At 42.7% G+C, this 14,067-nt stretch overlaps 1 protein-coding gene across 2 annotated transcripts; it reads right to left on the bottom strand.

The window, feature by feature from the left end:
- Nucleotides 1-347: 347 nt before the first annotated feature.
- ehmt1a (euchromatic histone-lysine N-methyltransferase 1a) lies at nucleotides 348-10,986 on the bottom strand. Of its 2 annotated transcripts, none has more exons than XM_021605606.2 (23): nucleotides 10,822-10,986; nucleotides 9,891-10,343; nucleotides 9,679-9,808; nucleotides 9,429-9,499; nucleotides 9,074-9,329; nucleotides 8,808-8,953; nucleotides 8,478-8,621; nucleotides 8,016-8,329; nucleotides 7,770-7,853; nucleotides 7,504-7,592; nucleotides 7,195-7,301; nucleotides 6,763-6,885; nucleotides 6,097-6,198; nucleotides 5,534-5,638; nucleotides 4,873-5,027; nucleotides 4,431-4,598; nucleotides 4,175-4,319; nucleotides 3,955-4,032; nucleotides 2,054-2,169; nucleotides 1,761-1,847; nucleotides 1,429-1,507; nucleotides 896-1,071; nucleotides 348-755 (listed from the first exon to the last, which is right to left on the bottom strand). In XM_021605606.2, exons 2-23 carry the CDS (start codon nucleotides 10,299-10,301, stop codon nucleotides 584-586), a joined length of 3,258 nt encoding a protein of 1,085 aa, XP_021461281.2. In that variant the 5' UTR covers nucleotides 10,302-10,343; nucleotides 10,822-10,986; the 3' UTR covers nucleotides 348-583. The 2 variants fall into 2 exon arrangements, with proteins under 2 accessions (XP_021461281.2, XP_021461280.2); XM_021605605.2 differs by having other exon boundaries at nucleotides 8,013-8,329.
- Between the last annotated feature and the right edge of the window lie 3,081 nt (nucleotides 10,987-14,067).

Genomic DNA, 14,067 nt, shown 5'->3' on the forward strand with positions numbered 1-14,067 from the left:
TTTGGTAAACCCTAAACACTCAGCTGTAATCTGCTTTGTATCATGTTACTTTTCAATATGCAAAAATTAACACAATTTACTACGTGCCTGCTTCTTGTCTTGTGTGGTGCTTCAAGTGCCTTTAAATATATAGCTTAATGGGTGGAAGTAACATCAAATTCAATACCAGCTGTCATCACTGCTGTCAAAAGTGTTCAATCCCTAGGATACTATAATTGACATATTACATTATTTATGGATAAAATAATATATTTACATTATCCTACTATAGGCCATTATTCATTGGCATTGGCTCCTCCCATATTTCTTGTAAACTGGAATACCCATCAACAAATCCGACAATTAAATGTTTTATAATGCACTTTATTACTATATTGCACACTTAATTAAAAAAAGATACATGGAAAAGGTGAGCATTTGTCACAGTCTAGGGCTAGGCTACCCTTAGCATTTGATTTCTGTCTGCAAAGCCATTAAAATGACATTTCATATCAGTCTACATTTAAAAAAGGAGTCATAGTGGTGATAAGGGAGAGAAAGATCCCCACCATGGCTGGGGGAGGACCGAGGTGGCATAGGGGTGTTATGATTGTGTTACGGCAGTATGGGCACATGACTGTTGGGCTGGGGCTGGGCTGGTCACCCTCTCTAAGCTCTGGGCTCTAGCGGCTGACGAGTGTCTACACCTTGGAGAGAAGCACTGGCAGCTGTAATACTTGCTCTTGACCTTCCAGAAGTGATCACCGTAGTCAAACCTGAATGGGGAACACAGGGTAGCCATCAATGCACATGTACTGGAGCCTATTGCTAGAGTATTTTGATTGATTCTATAGCCTGACATTAATACAACATAGAAAATTCACCATCTATCTAATTATTGTTTTATGCGTCTCACCCAATCTGATCGCCTGACTGAATGGGCTTTCTGGAGAAGAATGCAATGCGTGGAAACCGAAGGTCCTGATGCATGGTGAACACTCGGACTGCTAGCAGGTTAGGTTCACACAGGTGGTTAATAAACCGGCCAATGTTGCCAAAGAGTCGCGCATCAATACAGTGCACATCACCCACCTGCAAGGCAGTAGATGAAGCAATCACTCACTCAATGAATTTAATAGAATCACACATTAGTAAAGGCTGTCATGTTGATCCCTCCTGTGAGGCAGTAGCATACAGTCATTAAATTGTACATGTTTCAGGGTAACAAATAGCCAACAAGCAAACACACTAGAGAAGTGCTGTAAGAGGAACATGTATCAAAATAATGTTGTCTCGGACTCTGTGGCATTGTGTGCTCTGGAGCACCTCCCATTGGTATACAAAAGCACTGTACAAACATGCTACAGTAACAATACTACACTCAACTTCAGAATACCCCATTGGCCAATAAAAATGTGAGTTTCTCATAGACTTAAAATGAAAAATCACCTTATTGTCCAGGGTGAAGAGGAATGAGTCATTTTCCCTGCCATCTGCCTCGGCATCAGTAATAATTTCACCCACATACCTGCACAATAAAGATCCCGCTGTATATAATCTGTGTAACCACAACATTAAAATGAAAAACATACTTCCCGCTTTAACATGATCTGTTCATGACATGAATATTGGCTCATGTAATTTGTATGCTAAAAACATACATTGTAAGTGTTCTTCCTGATTCTGAAACTACAATTAAAACAATACATTTTTAGTTATGGTTAGGCACTTTTCCAAACGCTTGAATTCAAGCATGTCTTCCATAACATTCAGGGCCTCACTCGCAAATGAAAGTTCCTTGAGGAATATCCTGCAGTGCCCTCACACCCCAGCCCATCCTCTGGGTTTTATAGAGCTGCAGCCGAGCCCTGAAAACAGACAAGACAAGATCCAGTCCAACTAACTGATAACAAGTACCGTACAGGAAATAGACAAAAATATATTTGTCAGATATGACTGTGCAGTGTTACACCGAAGCCATATTTGAAACTAATGTTATCGTGCTTGGCTGAAATACTGTATTCAACAGAAAAAAGGTAGACAGGATGCTGGTGGGTAAGGGAGGCTCTGTTACCTAAGTCCATTCTGAACCACACGGTTCCTGCAGCTCCTCCAACAAGAGCAGGCGTGGTTACACTCAAACAGGACCGGAGGCTCCTTTTGACAGAACTCCAGAGGCAGACGCCCCTCCTGAGCAACCACAAGCAACACACTTTACACATTAATATAACACAGCTAACACATCATATGGGAGCTGCAAGAGTCGATAATGTCCATTTGAAATACATGAAAGCAATAACTTTGCCTTGTAATGTGAACTTTGCCTTGATGTAGTTACAGTGCCTTGCGAAAGTATTCGGCTCCTTTGAACTTTGCGACCTTTTGCCACATTTCAGGCTTCAAACATAAAGATATAAAACTGTATTTTTTTGTGAAGAATCAACAACAAGTGGGACACAATCATGAAGTGGAACTACATTTATTGGATATTTCAAACTTTTTTAACAAATCAAAAACTGAAAAATTGGGCGTGCAAAATTATTCAGCCCCTTTACTTTCAGTGCAGCAAACTCTCTCCAGAAGTTCAGTGAGGATCTCTGAATGATCCAATGTTGACCTAAATGACTAATGATGATAAATACAATCCACCTGTGTGTAATCAAGTCTCCGTATAAATACACCTGCACTGTGATAGTCTCAGAGGTCCGTTAAAAGAGCAGAGAGCATCATGAAGAAAAAGGAACACACCAGGCAGGTCCGAGATACTGTTGTGAAGAAGTTTAAAGCCGGATTTGGATACAAAAAGATTTCCCAAGCTTTAAACATCCCAAGGAGCACTGTGCAAGCGATAATATTGAAATGGAAGGAGTATCAGACCACTGCAAATCTACCAAGACCTGGCCGTCCCTCTAAACTTTCAGCTCATACAAGGAGAAGACTGATCAGAAATGCAGCCAAGAGGCCCATGATCACTCTGGATGAACTGCAGAGATCTACAGCTGAGGTGGGAGACTCTGTCCATAGGACAACAATCAGTCGTATATTGCACAAATCTGGCCTTTATGGAAGAGTGGCAAGAAGAAAGCCATTTCTTAAAGATATCCATAAAAAGTTTTGTTTAAAGTTTGCCACAAGCCACCTGGGAGACACACCAAACATGTGGAAGAAGGTGCTCTGGTCAGATGAAACCAAAATTGAACTTTTTGGCAACAATGCAAAACGTTATGTTTGGCGTAAAAGCAACACAGCTCATCACACTGAACACACCATCCCCACTGTCAAACATGGTGGTGGCAGCATCATGGTTTGGGCCTGCTTTTCTTCAGCAGGGACAGGGAAGATGGTTAAAATTGATGGGAAGATGGATGGAGCCAAATACAGGACCATTCTGGAAGAAAACCTGATGGAGTCTGCAAAAGACCTGAGACTGGGACGGAGATTTGTCTTCCAACAAGACAATGATCCAAAACATAAAGCAAAATCTACAATGGAATGGTTCAAAAATAAACATATACAGGTGTTAGAATGGCCAAGTCAAAGTCCAGACCTGAATCCAATCGAGAATCTGTGGAAAGAACTGAAAACTGCTGTTCACAAATGCTCTCCATCCAACCTCACTGAGCTCGAGCTGTTTTGCAAGGAGGAATGGGAAAAAATGTCAGTCTCTCGATGTGCAAAACTGATAGAGACATACCCCAAGCGACTTACAGCTGTAATCGCAGCAAAAGGTGGCGCTACAAAGTATTAACTTAAGGGGGCTGAATAATTTTGCACGCCCAATTTTTCAGTTTTTGATTTGTTAAAAAAGTTAATATCCAATAAATGTCGTTCCACTTCATGATAGTGTCCCACTTGTTGTTGATTCTTCACAAAAAAATACAGTTTTATATCTTTATGTTTGAAGCCTGAAATGTGGCAAAAGGTCGCAAAGTTCAAGGGGGCCGAATACTTTCGCATGGCACTGTATGTACTTACTTTGTCATACCAACAGCGCAGGCTGAGCTGGGCACACATGCAGCTATTTGAAGAGCAGTCATCTGTACATACACAATGCTGAAATAGGAGGAGTGAGATCTTCCTTAAACAACACTTGTTAAGAGTAAGTATGTCACTTGTTCTGGCCCACAGTAACTTATGAAGCAGAACAAGATGGGATTGGACATTGACTGTGTTTCACAGAGCACTGGAGGTTCACCTGTAAATGAGTGATGTCCTTGTCTATATTAATTGGGGAGGTAACACAGCTGTCAGGGACGTATTTGTAGTTATCAGGACAGGAGTCACTGTCCACCCCGTTCACACAGGCGATGGGGACTGCCTCATATCCCCGAGAGATGTCCCTGAAGAAGACAGAGAGGACGACAAATAATCAACACATATACAGTAATTACATTGTATTTGACCTCTTCATGTTCCCTCTTCCCTCCATAAGCTAGACCATGTTGTTCTACCTGCTAAGGACCTTCTCCCTATGACTGTCCCTGCTTCTCCTGGCATCTGTCAGCTTCTTATTAGTTTTCAGGGACACCCACACCTTAGAGTTGTAGATACAGCAGTCCAGAGGGGTCTCCCCCTCTCTGTTCTTCAGGTTCACATCTGCTCCTTGGGACAGAAGCAGTCTGGAGGAGCAGACATCATACTGGATATGGTTAGAATCTCTCACACCCCCAGCAAGGCTATGGTTCAGCAGCATGCCTGCCCCCCACTGGCCAGGCTAGAGCAGTCACAGTCTCTGTATGTGAGTGTGTGTGAATATATATAAAACTGGGCTCATTGCAGGCTAGTGCGCTTATGATAACCTATCTATATATCCAGGTGGGATAGGCTATCGTTCAAGAACAATCTGGTGTCATGCTGCAGCTCTGGGAGAACAGAGACCGGTGTACTACTCACGTCACACATTCCAGTTGATTCTCCCTGGCAGCGATGTGTAGAGTTGAGTCCCCATGGACGTTGACTGCCTGGAGGTCACATCTGGCATCAAGCAGAATCTGAGCGATGTCATTGGAGCCAGACAGGGCTGCCCAGTGGAGGCAAATGTTCTCTTCCTAGAGAGGGGGTCATAGGTCAACATGGAAAACATAGCCAGAAGAATACCTTCCACAAAAACACCAGAGAGGTAAAATAAAAATAAATAAATAAAAAGGTTACAAATACTTTTTGGGGGGTATTTATGTAAAACGTAACAATACACAGGTATGTCACCTACGGTATACAAATGTCTGAGGAATAAATTATCCTTATACAGACCAGTTGATATGTTCTCTTTTTTCAATAGTTATTGCTATGACTTAAGTAGTTCCTTCCTCAAGAAAGTAAGTGGACTAATAAGTGTTCTCCCAAGGTGACATTCCGAAGTATCCCTTTAATTTAGATTACACCATATACTGTAGGTAAAACCCATGGGATCCATCCCACATGTCAGTGAGTACTGGAACCGTGCCTGTGTCTAGCCTCCCTCCCCAGGCTGTAACAGGTGTGAGAACAGAAGGTGTAAGGTGTTGCGATGAGATGTACAGTAGGATGAACAGTATGCATCCTATACAGTACTGACCTTGTCTCGGATGTTAACATCAGCCCCTCTGGAGAGCAGCAATAGGACCAGCTCTCTGTGCTTGTACTCTATAGCCCAGGTGATGGGGGTCCACCCACCGTCATCCTGAAACCAAGCACAACCAATCGTTGCTTTGCATTCTGTTGCCTATTTGAATATTGGAGGTATGCTTCTACCAATGGATATAAAAGGTGGCTTTAGATTCCTTTATTGTACATGTATGTGAAAAGGCTTAACTTTACTAACAGTTTGTAGGCATTAAAATGAAAGGCAAAACATGGTAAATCCCCTGGAATCACGATCATCTCAGTCTAACTTTCCTGGTAAGGTCAGGAGTATTACAATCCATTTAATACTACCCACAACATATTTAACATCCTAATAGGCACTGTTGAACTGGGCTGACTTCCAACAGCACTGACCTCCAACTCATCCTGCCAAACACTTGCTGAGATTACACATGAATTATGGATGGATAAAAGAGTGGAGGTTTGAATGAAGCAGTTAAAATGTCAACAGGACCTGTCAGTAGAAGAGGGAGCAGGGCATGGATCTGTAAATACCTGACAGTTGACCTGCTTGGATGCCTTGGACAGGAGATGTTGAACTACATCGTAATGTCCAAGTTTAGCAGCCAGATGCAGACAGGTTGAGCCCTTAATATCCTGACAGGAGAAGATGAAAATGTTAGTCTTTTTCTAAATGACTATTTAAAGAGGCACAGATCTTGAGCTGCTACAGTATCTGGTAAATAGTTTTAGACATGTGCGTGTCATGGACTTAAAACAGTTTGATCACTTTCCACCAGAAACCAGCTCATTTAGCAAAGGTCTTGTCAATTTAGCATAATTTGGACAGCTGCTGCATGATTCATTTCTGTGCTCATGTGTATGAAATTGAGAGTTCCGGCAAAAACGAAGTCTCCACCCTCGCAAAAGGAACCCGCCCGCGTGTGCCCACAATCCGTGTGGGCACACGCGCGAAGCAGTTTAAGCACCATCTTCCCTAATCCTAATACGTCCAAATAACCAGTGACAAAAAAACAAAACAAAACACAGAACTAATGTTGTTCGGATCTCACGCATCCCATTTATTTCTGCCAGATTCTCTTGGTCTTCACACAGAATCTGCCCACAGGAGATGATATGAACGGTAACAATGCTGGTTGGGTTAACAGAAGATCATGGCTATCCATGGGGTGATCAATGAGCTATGCTCCACACACTGACCTTATGGCTGAGCGCTGCCCCGGCCCTCAGCAGGTACTTGACCGTGTCCAGATGGTTGTTCTCGCAGGCGTCCATCAGGGGGGTTCTCTGCTCCTCATCAAACATGTCCAGGTTAGCTCCAGCCTAGGGGGGATAGGAAATCCAAAACCTTTCACCCATGTATACTTACACAGTATAATGGAGCGGGAATTCTGTCCGTTTGGGACGCAAAACATCAACCCTCTGCACAGTAAACACAACATTCTCAAGAAGCACCATCAACACTGACCCAGAAAAGCAAAGACATGTTCTTGTTGTGGGGGACAGTACTTCAAATCTCTGAAGGAATGCAGTAGTGAAGCTAACTTAGCCATCTGCCACACTTGTACACCAAGTGATTATATTGTGAAAAGATAGCCAATACCTGCTACATGTCAGAGTACATCTCCTCACCTGGACGAGCATGTGACAGACCTCCTGGTGTCCTTCAGATGCTGCAGCATGTAGAGGGGTCCTCTTGTTCTGGCTGTACATCAGGTAGTTGGGGTCTTTTCCATCCACTGGAACAAAGTTGTCAACATGACTCAAAGGGTAATTAACAACTTTCTCCTCTGGGACAATAAAGTAGATCATATAATATCATTCATGAAAATAAATCAGTAGGTTATTGTGATCTTTTTCATTGAAGTTAAAATATTAGAAGAGCTGCCTCCATGTAGGAAGTAACTAGGCTTATAAAGCGGAGATGTGGTGTGTACATACCCAGCAGATGGATGACTTTCTGGAGCTCTCCGTGATGGGCAGAGATGTACAGCTGCTTTGTGTGATACTTTACTTTCTTCGGCCTCATACTATACACAAAAGAGAGAGGGCGGGGGGTTGTATCAGCATCTGTAAGAGTGCTATTATATTCATCATTGACATGAAACAATAATGACCTGCGTTGTGTATAATATAGTATTATCTCATCCAAATTGTTAAACGTTTAATAAGGAGCGACTTTAAAAATAGCCCCCTTGTAACTTTACTTTTCATCATCCAGGGCCATTAGGATGCTCTCCAGTGACGTTTTAGCTGGTTCCTTTCCATCACCTAACATCTCCCTCTTCAGGCTAGTGCAAAACAGCATACAGCAATCATTAGCATTACATATGAACCTAAATAGCCTAGCAAATGTTCCATGCTCGCACTAATGCAAAGAGAAAAATATACTACAAGAGACACAAAGATAGAGGGGGATAATATTGAGAATGGAAGAGTCAAGCCTAAACTGCCTGTTGGGGGAGGTGTCCAGACTCCTCTCAAGCTCAGTGGTCTTCTTTGCCCTGTGAATGAGGGGCCTGGTGGACACAACGGGAAGAAGTGCCACAGGGTAAACAGCAGGAACAGCTGGCACAGAAGGAAGTACAGGTTCAGCTTTGGGAACAGTGACAGGATTGGAGATGGTTTTGGGAACAGTGACTTCCTGGGCCCCGGTGGCATCCTCTCCACAGTGGGGACAGAAGCTCTGGGCCTTGATGACTGAGGCACAGCCACGGTGGAAACGGTGAGAGATGCTGCCATACGGTCTGCACTCCATGAAGCTCCCCTGCATAACATACATTAAATAGTCAGATATTAAAAAGGCAAAGGAGTGTTAAGAATGAACAACCAACATGCATCATAAAGCAGTGCGACTGGTGTGACCAGCCAGCCAGGTCTATTTTGGTTGATCCCTGCTGCATCCCTCCACTTACCGCTCTGCAGAAGAGGCCACAGCCAGGGCAGCACTGGTGCTTGACCATGCCGGCTCTGTGGTCCTCACACAAAACCAGCAGATGCACTGTGTTGGAGGGACGCATCATCTCATACTTCAGCACACTCCTCTGACACCGACTCACCTGTAGTGAAGAGATGAACGGAGGGATTGATAGAAGAAAAAAAGAGAAATAAGGGTTGTTTAGACATTAGTGCAACACACAAAGGCTGGGAACGGTTAACTTTGTCCCAAGGCTACTTCAAACTTTGGGGAAGAAATCTGGAGCGCAAGACTAGGGAAAGTTCGCTTCAGAGCAGGTCAGCTTTACCAGGCCATCCACACTCTCTGTGGCCATGCAGGTGTGCTCAGTCTGGGACAGGCTCTCCCCACTGCATGGGGTCTCCATGCGACAGCAGCACAGAGGGAGCTCTTCAGACAGGTCTGTCTCTGTCACCTCACCATCAGCTGGAAAGCCTGCAAAATAACACATCCAGGTCAACAAAACAGATTGAATGTACAGCATAGTAATGTATTGTACAAGAATCATTTAATAACTCATGACGAAATGTGTAAACCATCTCTGGGTAAACTTACCTGAGAGAGGAGGAGAGAACAGCTCCTCTTGGGCTTTCAGATCCAGAGATTCTAAAGTCAGTTCAGTGTATTCCTGCTTACTGCAGCCGTCCTCTTCCTCCATTTTGTTTCCTTTGCTTACGTCAGTTGCCTTTTCTTCACACTGCTCGGCTAACAGTGCTTGGCTTTCTTTTATTTCACAAATCTCTCTGTGCGTCAGGTCTACTCTCTTCTCTCTGCCGCTTTCTTGCCCTGCCTTTACAAATGAGCTCTCTTTCTGCAGGGAGAAGAGGATAATCATTCAGACACTATTAGAGCGAAACAAAGTTCATCATTTCTACACAAATCTTTACAATAGAGTAGATGGGTCTCTAACCTTCAACACCTTGGATTTTTTCTTAGGGACAAAGTTATACATTCCCATCTTCCTCTTCCTCTTCCTAGACCCTGCAGATACATTGGGACGGTGAGGTGGCAGAAGGTGGTCCAAGCAGGCAAGTACAGTATGTCATAACTAGTCCCAACTTAGTGCAGGTGCCAACTAACTACAAGTGCCATCACTACATAGAGTGGAGATATGAGACAGTTTAGATAGAAGAACAGTCTTACCAGCAAGGCAGACTAACCTGGCTGTGACTTGGTAGAGACAACCCTGTTTCCTTTACAGCTCGGAGGTAGCTTGATGTGGGAAGGTGCCATTGTCTTTTCCATCCCCAAGACTTCCATGCTCGACTCTGCTCCGTCCCTGCTTAAACGCTTCACAACAGACTCTTATGAGTTCAGACACCAGTCATTTAAAAGCATGAAACATCATGGACTGGGGTTGGATGAACATTACCTTCAGTGCTGCCGGATTGCAGGCAGGTTTGCCCATAGTCTTCCATGCACACTGTGTACTGGATGTTGGGGCAGGGTCCAGACATGGATAACTAGGAGTTTGTACATCTGAGATCCCTGCTATAACAGCTTCTCTACCACTGTCTGCAGGAGTTGGAGGGGTTTTGCTTGGTCCATGGGGTGAACCACCTTTCCTTTGAGGGGTTGCCCTCGCTTGTTTTTTATGCAGAATAAAACCATTGGACCCAGCGACTGAGCCGTGAACAGATGTCATCTTAGCTTTGGATTTTTTGTTCACGTGCGATTTAGCACTCAGAGCCTTCTTCCCCTTGGCCCCTGTGGGTGTCACAGAGCGGGGGTTAGGATGTCTTTTCCCTGCCTCTGATTCCTGACTGACTCCCCTGCGCTCCATGGCTGTCCTGGAGGAATACTCTGGCCTCTCCAAAATCGTCACCTAAAAGATTACAGCTGTTAGTACCATTAAGTGGAATAGGGTGAAGGCAAATAGCCTAATGGTTAAGAGCGTGGGGCCAGTAGCTGGAAGGTTGCTGGTTTGAATCCCCAAGCCAACTAGGTGAAACAGCTGTTGATGTGCTATGGAGCAAGGCACTTAATCCCAAATTAACCTCCTGTAAATTGTTCTGGATAAGCACATCATGTAAAAGAATGGTAGGGGTAAATGAGGCCAGTGTGAGAGTGATTAATGAATAGACAGAACTCACTAGTACCCCTTAGTATTTTTACAAATGATGCTGTACTGTAAGAATCCAACCTTCAAATCCGTAAATCACTCACAAAAAAAGGTAAAAGGTTGAGAAAAACAAAACAAACAAATCTCAAACTACTAGGAAAACCCACAAAGTACAGCAAATGCAAGTAAGATTTGGAACAAGGCCCTTGAAAAAGTTTAGAAAAATAGAGTAGCTTCATACCTGCTTTCTCGATGGCCTTAGTTGTTGAGCGAGAGTAAGACGGGGGCAGGGAAAAAGAACCGAGCCAAAGTACACTGCTTCCCCTTCCTTTCCCCACCCGGCGCACACGTTCAGCCACGGTCATGTGACAATAGCTGCTGTTCTATTGGTTCCTTCTGCACAGCCCAGATGGAGCATGCTCAGTCGACATGTGTGTCTACTTTTCAGAAGGAGCAGCGCATCAGCCAGCCAGAGTGTGGCACAGCAGTACCATAGATATCTTACGCAGTATAGCCAAATATTTGTATAACTAAACGTGTGGTATAGCTCCAGCAAAGACCTTTCACTTTACAACCACATTGAGCAATATCTTCTTCGGTGGGGTTTTAGGGCAGACTACATTCTGAAAAGGTGTATTGCAGCCCACTACTGGATACGAAAACTAAAAGGAGGGAAATCCATATTGTAATATGATACTATTGCAATGATGGCAAGACCATTGAAATATATATATATTTTTTGTCAAATACTTTATACAAAAACAAAAATTCCAGAAATCTATGCCAAAATTACCAATTTCAGATCAAATTCAATCATCTAGTTAAAACATCATCCCTAGTTAATAACAAAAATAATGACATCTTGAATCATAATTCGATTTTTTCTGAGTAAATCCAATTGCCCTGCTTATTTTTATGTTTTTATGTGTGTGTATTTAAAGTCTTCTTGTTTTACCTGAATGTTTTGTTTTGCAATACAATTTTCAAAATAATTTAAAAAAAGAGAGAATGGGGAAAATACATTTTCGCTCTTAAAGGCCCTAAAACCTGCTTTTCTGATAAAGGGCATTACATCTGCAGGAGCCCTTCTTTTTCCTTCTATTGATCCATTGTTAAGGTATGTTTCCAGTACACATGAGGGCTGCGGGGGCGCTCCGGTACAGTAGGTGGCGGTAATGCAACTTTATAGTTTACTGGCGGTTGACATCCACAGAAGAAGAAGAAGCAGGCTGCACTGAGTTGTCACTAGTTACCACAGCCACAAAGTCAAAATTGGCCATCATAAACATTTAAGAAAACAAAAATTATATTTTTGGTCTTAATTTAAGGTTAGGAATAAGATTACCAGTGTGGTTAGGGTTAAGGTTTGTGGCAACAAATTACGACCAATGATGTATTCTCTCCTGCGTTGGCGCAGGAAGAGATAGGAGACCATAAAACAGTAGCTAACCAATTGTGCTATTGTGTGTGTTTTTTCGTGTTATTTGTAACTTATTTTGTACATAATGTTTCTGCCACCATCTCTTATGACCGAAAAGAGCTTCTGGATATCAGGACAGCAATTATTCACCTCGTACTGGACAAGTAATTTTTCTTTAACGAGTCGGACTCGATTTACTTCAGACACCCGGCAAGGCCCAAATCCCCGTTATTCGCATGAAGAGACATAGATATCGGGGACGTAAGTTGGGGTGCCTTGTAAGTATCCGACAGCGAGTGAGTAATTCCCCCTCTACCATCAGTCCTATTAGCGTTAAATCATTGGACAACAAAATGGATGAGCTCCGATCAAGATTATCCTACCAACAGGACATTAAAAACTGTAATATCTTATGTTTCACTGAGTCGTTGCTGAACGACGACATGGATAACATACAGCTGATGGGGGTTTCAGTCCATCAGCAAAATAGAACAGCTACATCCGGTATGACAAGGGGTAGCGGTCTGTGTGTATTTGTAAATAAAAGCACATAATCTAATATTAAGGAAGTCTCAAGGTTTTGCTCGCCTAAGGAAGAGTATCTCATGATTAGCATTAACAACCTCTCCCTCAACTTGATCAAGACAAAGCAGATGATTGTGGACTACAGAAAAAGGAGGACCGAGCACAGCCCCCTTATCATCGACGGGGCTGTAGTGGAGCAGGTTGAGCGCTTCAAGTTCCTTGGCATCCACATCACCAACAAACTAACATGGTCCAAACACACCAAGACAGTCGTGAAGAGGCCCAACAAGACCACACTATTTACCAAGAGAGTTTTCATCTATATTTTTCGTAGCTGTCTATTTACCACCACAAACCGATGCTGGCACTAAGACGGCACTCAACGAGCTGTATAAGGCCATAAGCAAACAAGAAAATGCTCATCCAGATGTGGCGCTCCTAGTAGCCAGGGACTATAATGCAGGGAAACTTAAATCCATTTGACCTAATTAAATGTGCAACCAGAGGGGGAAAAAAAAAAAAAAAAAACTCTAAAAAGTAGCTTTGGACAAAAACGATGGACATTATCGAACAAAACAAACATTTAATGTGAAACTGGGATTCCTGGGAGTGCATTCTGATGAAGATCATCAAAGGTAAGTGAATATTTATAATGCTATTTATGACTAATGTTGACTACCCAATATGGCGGATATTTTTTTGGCTGCTTTGTTGTCTGAAAGCTGTACTCAGATTATTGTATCGTTTGCTTTTTCCGTAAAGCTTTTTTGAAATCTGACACAGTGGTTGCATTAAGGAGAAGTGTATCTATATTTCCAAGTCTAACAATTGTATTTTCATCGACATTTATAATGAGTATTTCTGTAAAATGATGTGGCTCTCTGCAGTATCACCGGATGTTTTTGGAACTAGTGAACATAACATGCCAATGTATACTGAGATTTTCTTTATATAAATATGCACTTTATCGAACAAAACATACATGTATTGTGTAACATGAAGTCCTGTGAGTGTCATCTGATGAAGATCATCAAAGGTTAGTGATTAATTTTATCGCTATTTGTACTTTTTGTGACTCCTTTCTTTGGCTGGAAAAATGGCTGTGTTTTTCTGTGGCTTGGCTATGACCTAACATAATCAATCGTCTGTGGTGCTTTCGCTGTAAAGCCAATTTGAAATTGGACACTTTGGTGGGATTAATAACAAGATTACTTTTAAAATTGTATAAAATACATGTATGTTTGAGGAATTTTAATTATGAGATTTCTGTTGTTTGAATTTGGTGCTCTGCACTTTCACTGGCTGTTGTCATATAAGAAGTTTTAAGCAGACCATCATAGTCCTTGTTCCCAAGAACACCAAGGTAACCTGCCTAAATGACTACCGACCCGTAGCACTCAGATCTGTAGCCATGAAGTGCTTTGAAAGGCTGGTCATGGCTCACAACACCATCATTATCCCAGAAACCCTAGACCCACTCCAATTAGCATACCACCCCAACCGATCCACAGATGATGCAATCTCAATTGTACTCCACACCGC

Source organism: Oncorhynchus mykiss, chromosome 6 (genome assembly GCF_013265735.2).
Source record: "Oncorhynchus mykiss isolate Arlee chromosome 6, USDA_OmykA_1.1, whole genome shotgun sequence".
NCBI classification, from domain to species: Eukaryota; Metazoa; Chordata; class Actinopteri; order Salmoniformes; family Salmonidae; genus Oncorhynchus; species Oncorhynchus mykiss.